General features: G+C 41.3%; 1 protein-coding gene across 1 annotated transcript in view; it reads left to right on the top strand.

Annotated features, from left to right (window-relative positions):
• The first annotated feature begins 3,489 nt into the window (after positions 1-3,489).
• Positions 3,490-5,636, top strand: part of GALNT8 (polypeptide N-acetylgalactosaminyltransferase 8) — a 43,793-nt gene continuing 41,646 nt past the window's right edge. Inside the window, exon 1 of the mRNA XM_032874340.1 lies at positions 3,490-3,673. Within this exon, the coding sequence (XP_032730231.1) occupies positions 3,490-3,673 (184 nt within the window). The remainder of the gene's footprint in view (positions 3,674-5,636) is intronic.

The raw sequence follows: 5,636 nt of genomic DNA, 5'->3' as shown, positions 1-5,636 counted from the left end.
ACAGAGATCATAAGCAGGCAGAGAGGCAGGCAGAGAGAGGGGGGGGAAGCAGGCTCCCCGCTGAGCAGAGGGCCCGATGCGGGGCTCAATCCCAGGACCCCAGAATCATGACCTGAGCCAAAGTCAGTGGCTTTAACCCACTGAGCCACCCAGGCACCCCCTCAGTAGGTATTTAAAAGCATGTATAAAGCATAAGAATTTTGAATGTTGACTTCAAGTCGACACAGTTACCTTTCTCTGTAGAAAAACACTTCCTTTAAAAAAGAGACCAGTATCTTCCCATGAATGTGAAAGGCAGAAGGGTCTTTTGTGGGGCAAATCTCACATATTCACAGCCAAGACTGGAAAAGTTCTGGTCCTGTGCAGTGGTTTCCCAGAACACTGATGAAAGGACAGTCAAAGATGTATAGGGGGAGTTTATTGCACCCTGCCTTCACACAAAGGCCAAGAGGTCTGTAAGGAAGAGCTCCGTTTGCTTCTTCTTCTTTCTTTTTAATTTTTTAAATTTATTTTCAGCGTGACAGTATTCATTATTTTTGTACCACAGCTAGTGCTCCATGCAATCTGTGCCCTCTCCAATACACACCACCTGTTTCCCCAACCTCCCACCCCGCCTCCCCTTCAAAACCCTCAGATTGTTTTTCAGAGTCCATAGTCCATAGTCCTCCCCTTCCAATTTCCCTCAACTCCCTTCTCCTCTCTAACTCCCCTTATCCTCCATGCTATTTGTTATGCTCCACAAATAAGTGAAACCATATGATAATTGACTCTCTCTGCTTGACTTATTTCACTCAGCATAATCTCTTCCAGTCTTTTGGGAGGTTTTTGATCACTGCTTTAATCTCATTACTAGATATTAGTCTATTCAGGTTGTCAGTTTCTTCCTGATTCATTTTAGAAGTTTATAGGTTTCCAGGAATGCATCCATTTTGTCTAGGTTGCTTAACTTGTTGGCATATAACTGTTGATAATAATTTCTGATGATTGTTTCTATTTCCTTGGTGTTAGTCATGATTTCTCCCTTTTCATTCATAATTTTATTAATTTGGGTCATCTCTCTTTTCTTTTGGATTAGTTTGACCAATGTATTATCAATCTTATTGATTCTTTAAAAAAACTGGCTTCTAGTTTCATTAATGTGTTCTACTGTATCTCTAGTTTCTATTTCACTGATCTCTGCTCTAATCTTGATTATTTCCCTTCTTGTGTGTTGGGTTGGCTTAATTTATCATTGATTCACCAGTTCTTTAAGGTATAAAGAGAGTTGATGTATTCTGTTTTTTTTTTTTTTTTTCAATTTTTTTGAGGGAGGCTTGGATGGCTATGTATTTCCCCCTTAGGACTGCCTTTGCTGTATCCCATAGGTTTTGGACTGAAGCATCTTCATTCTCATTGGTTTCCATGAATTGTTTAAGTCCTTCATTGGTTTCCTGGTTGATCCAAGCATTCTTAACCAAGGTGGTCTTTAGCTTCCAGGTGTCTGAATTCCTTCTGAAATTTTTCTTGTGGTTAGGTTCCAGTTTCAGAGCACTGTGGTCTGAGAATATGAAGGGAATAATGAGACACATAGACCAGTGGAACAGAGTAGAGAGCCCAGATATGGACCCTCAATTTTATGGTCAAATAATCTTCAGCCAAGCAGGAAAAATATACAGTGGAAAAGAGACAGTATCTTCCATAAATGGTGCTGGGAAAATTGAACAGTTATGTGTAGAAGAATGAAACTCAACCATTCTCTTATACCATACACAAAGATAAACTCAAAATGGATAAAAGACCTCAACATGAGGCAGGAATCTATCAAAATTCTAGACGAGAACATAGGCAGTAACCTCTTGGACATCGGCTGCAACAACTTTCAAGATATGTCTCCAAAGGCAAAGGAAACAAAAGCAAAAATGAACTTTTGGAACTTCATCAAAATCAAAAGCTTCTGCACAGCAAAGGAAACAGTCAATAAAACAAAAAGGCGGGGCACCTGGGTGGCTCAGCGGGTTAAAACCTTTGCCTTCAGCTCTGGTCACGATCCCGGGTTCCTGGGATCGAGCCCCGCATCGGGCTCTCTGCCGGGCAGGGAGCCTGCTTCCTCCTCTCTCTACCTGCTTCTCGGCCTACTTGTGATCTCTGTCTGTCAAATAAATAAATAAAAAATCTTTAAAAAAAAAAAAAAAAAAAAGGCAACCCACGAATGGGAGAAGATACTCACAAATGGCAGTACAGACAAAGAGCTGATATCCAAGATCTATAAAGAACTCTTCAAACTCAACACACACAAAAGATAATCATGTCAAAAAAATGGGCAGAAGACATGAACAGACACTTCTCCAAAGAAGACATACAAATGGCTAACAGACACATGAAAAAGTTTCCATCATCATTAGCCATCAGGGAGATTCAGATCGAAACCACATTGAGGTACCACCTTACACAGTTAGAATGGCCAAAAATAACAAGACAGTAAACATGTGTTGGAGAGGGTGTGGAGAAAGGGGAACCCTCTTACACTGTTGGTGGGAATGCAAGTTGGTACAGCCACTTTGGAAAACAGTGCAGAGATTCCTTAAGAAATTAAATATAGAGCTTCCCAAGACCTTGCAATTGCACTACTGGGAATTTACCCCAAAGATACAGATGTAGTGAAAAGAAGGGCCATCCATACCCCAATGTTCATAGCAGCAATGTCAACAATCACCAAACTGTGGAAAGAACCAAGATGCCCTTCAATGGACGAATGGATAAAGAAGATATGGTCCATATTTACTATGGAGTATTATGCCTCCATCAGAAAGGATGAGTAACCAACTTTTGTATCAACATGGATGGGACTGGAATAGATTATGCTGAGTGAAATCAGTCAAACAGAGAGAGTCAATTATCATATGGTTTCGCTAATTTGTGGAGCATAAGGAATAACATGGAGGACATGGGGAGATGGAGAGGAGAAGTGAGTTGGGGAGAATTGGAGGGGGAGATGAATCATAAGAGACTGTAGACACTGAGAAACAAACTGAGGGTTTTGGAGGGGAGGGGGGGTGGAAGGTGGGTATTATGTAGGGCACATATTGCGTGGAGCACTGGGTGTGGTTCATAAATAATGAATTCTGGAACGCTGAAAAGAAATTTAAAAATAAAATGAAATGAAGCAAAACAGGGAGAGGAAAACCTCCCCCACCACAGCCTGAGGTAGCTCCAGGGGCAAACATTAACCTGACTTCTAAGACAGTGCAAGGTGTGCCCAGGTAGGTATCCTCCCAGTATTGGGTGGCTGCCCCGGGCACACTCCACACACTTGACAATGTTCAGGAAGAAGTCAGGCAGTTTGTGACAGCTTTTCCAGTCAAAGAACATCTGGCTTAGCAGGCAGCAGCCGGCAGAGACAGAGCTCTGCTGATTGTGATCCTTAGCTAACCTGGGCAGTGACACGTTCAGACCCTCGGAAGGTGACAGTTTCAGAGGCACAACATGATACCCAGGAGAAATGTCCTAAAAATGTTCTACATTGGGCTAGCTCTGATTATTGCCATCGATGTCCTCCTGGTGTTTTATACCAAGAGGACATTACAGATGTCGGTTTGGGGAAATCTCCAAAAACAGCTTCATTTGTCTTTGCCTGAATGGAACAGGACAGGGATAAAGAGACTGTCTCACATTGAGGTGGATTTACAGCATCTGAGTAAGTTTATAACATTAACTTGGAGGGATGGTGTGTGTGTGTGTGTGTGTGTGTGTGTGTGTGTTTAGGGACACTTAGAAAAAGGGCATGGAAGAAATAGTGGATGAGCAATCACCTTATTATTTCTCAATTGCTCAATTAAGCATCTGACATTGAATTCTATCCCTCCAAATGGTAGGTAAATGAGAATTAGTAGGAATCAGAGCAAGCAGTTGAGGGGAGTGGAGCAGGATGTATCTATGTGAGAGGTGTGTGTGTGTGTGCATTTACTTGCACATACACACGATCATAGGTATGTGCATGTAGGCGGGGAGATTGAGTCTCCGTATAAAAATCCCTGGGAGGCTCAGGAATAACTAGGCACAGCCTGTCCTTAGACCTTTGTGTGGCAGGAGCCGTTAAACAAATGTGACAACCTCTGAGGCAATGGCCTCCTTTCCATGTTGCTGTGAGCTCCTATGAGGAATTAATGGGGACTTGTTAGAGGACCTAAGATTAAACCCTGATATGGCCGTGATCAACAAGTGCTTATCTCTCTCAGCCACAGACGCTGTACTTGTAAATGGAGATGAGAGGTTACCTGCTGGATCTCATACTGTTGTAAAATATATGCAGAAAATATTCTGTAAACTGATATGTATCACATTTTAACCTCTCTCCTAAGTTGAGGTATAACTGACATCTAACATTATGTTAACTTCAGGTATACAACATAATGGTTCAATATTTGCATATATTGTAAAATGATCACCATAATAAATCTAGTTAACATGCATCATCACATAGTTAGAAAATTTTATATGCAACTATAGGATTAACTATAGTCACCATGTTGTACATTACATCCCATAACTTATTTATTTTATAACTGGGGATGTTTGTAACCTTTGATGCCCTTTACCCATTTCACCCACACCCCTATCTCTTGCCTCTCTCAGTCACCAATATGTTCTTTGTATCTATGAGCTCATTCTCCACACCCCCCTTTTTTAGATTCCACATAAAAATGGGATCATATAGTAATTGTCTTTCTTTGTATGACTTATTCAACATGCCAGGATGCCCTCCAGATTTACCAAATTTTAACTTCTTCACACAAATTCTGGGGGTTTTAAATTTTTTTTCTGGGTTTTTTTTTTATTCTGGCTCACCATAAAACTCTAATGGCTCTGAACTTTAAGTCTCTCAGGATCTGATTCCCATGAGGGGAAGCAGCTCTCTTTCCTCTGCCTCCAAGTGACAGGGATCTAATGCTTGTGCCCCTGAAGGGAAGTGTTGAACGTGTGATCAGGGAAGTGACTGCACAGACATGAAGGTGTGTGCACATGGAAGTTGGAAATGGGCAAAATCTCTTCTGTAATGTGAACTGACCATTGTCAGAGTTCAGGGTGAGGCCAAGGGATAGATAGAAGGACAGACAGTAGAAACAAAAGGAAGAGTTTATATGGAGACTGGAGGAAAAAGGCAAAACAAGATGAAGGGAGAGAGAAAAGGCTCCACAGCACTGTCTACATCCTCTTTTATAAGATTCACTATATTTTATTGTGGTACAAGTTTCTGGAAGGCAAGTTTCACAGGGGCTGGTTTAGTGAGTGTTTATTATAGAGTATCCTACCACTCTATTCCCTGTACCTGGCATGCAGACATTATTAATAATGAATAAATAAACAAATGACTGGGGCAAGGAGAAAACAGAAGACAGGCAGACAAAGATGAAGGTTGGAGGGTTCAAGGCCAATTTAAAAGTTCTTGGCAATCTCTCGGTAATAGACAGATCAGCCAAGCAGAAAACCAATAAAGAAACAAGAGCATTGAATGACACATTGGACCAGATCGACCTCATAGATATATATAGAACATTCCACCCTAAAACAACAGAATACTCATTCTTCTCAAGTGCACATGGAACCTTCTTCAGAATAGACCACATACTGGGTCACAAATCAGGACTCAACTGATACCA

Source organism: Lontra canadensis, unplaced genomic scaffold (genome assembly GCF_010015895.1).
Source record: "Lontra canadensis isolate GAN:19392208 unplaced genomic scaffold, GSC_riverotter_1.0 scaffold53, whole genome shotgun sequence".
Classification (NCBI taxonomy): domain Eukaryota; kingdom Metazoa; phylum Chordata; class Mammalia; order Carnivora; family Mustelidae; genus Lontra; species Lontra canadensis.
The sequence above is the reverse complement of the archived record's forward strand: the minus strand, read 5'-3'. Positions and strand labels throughout refer to the sequence as shown.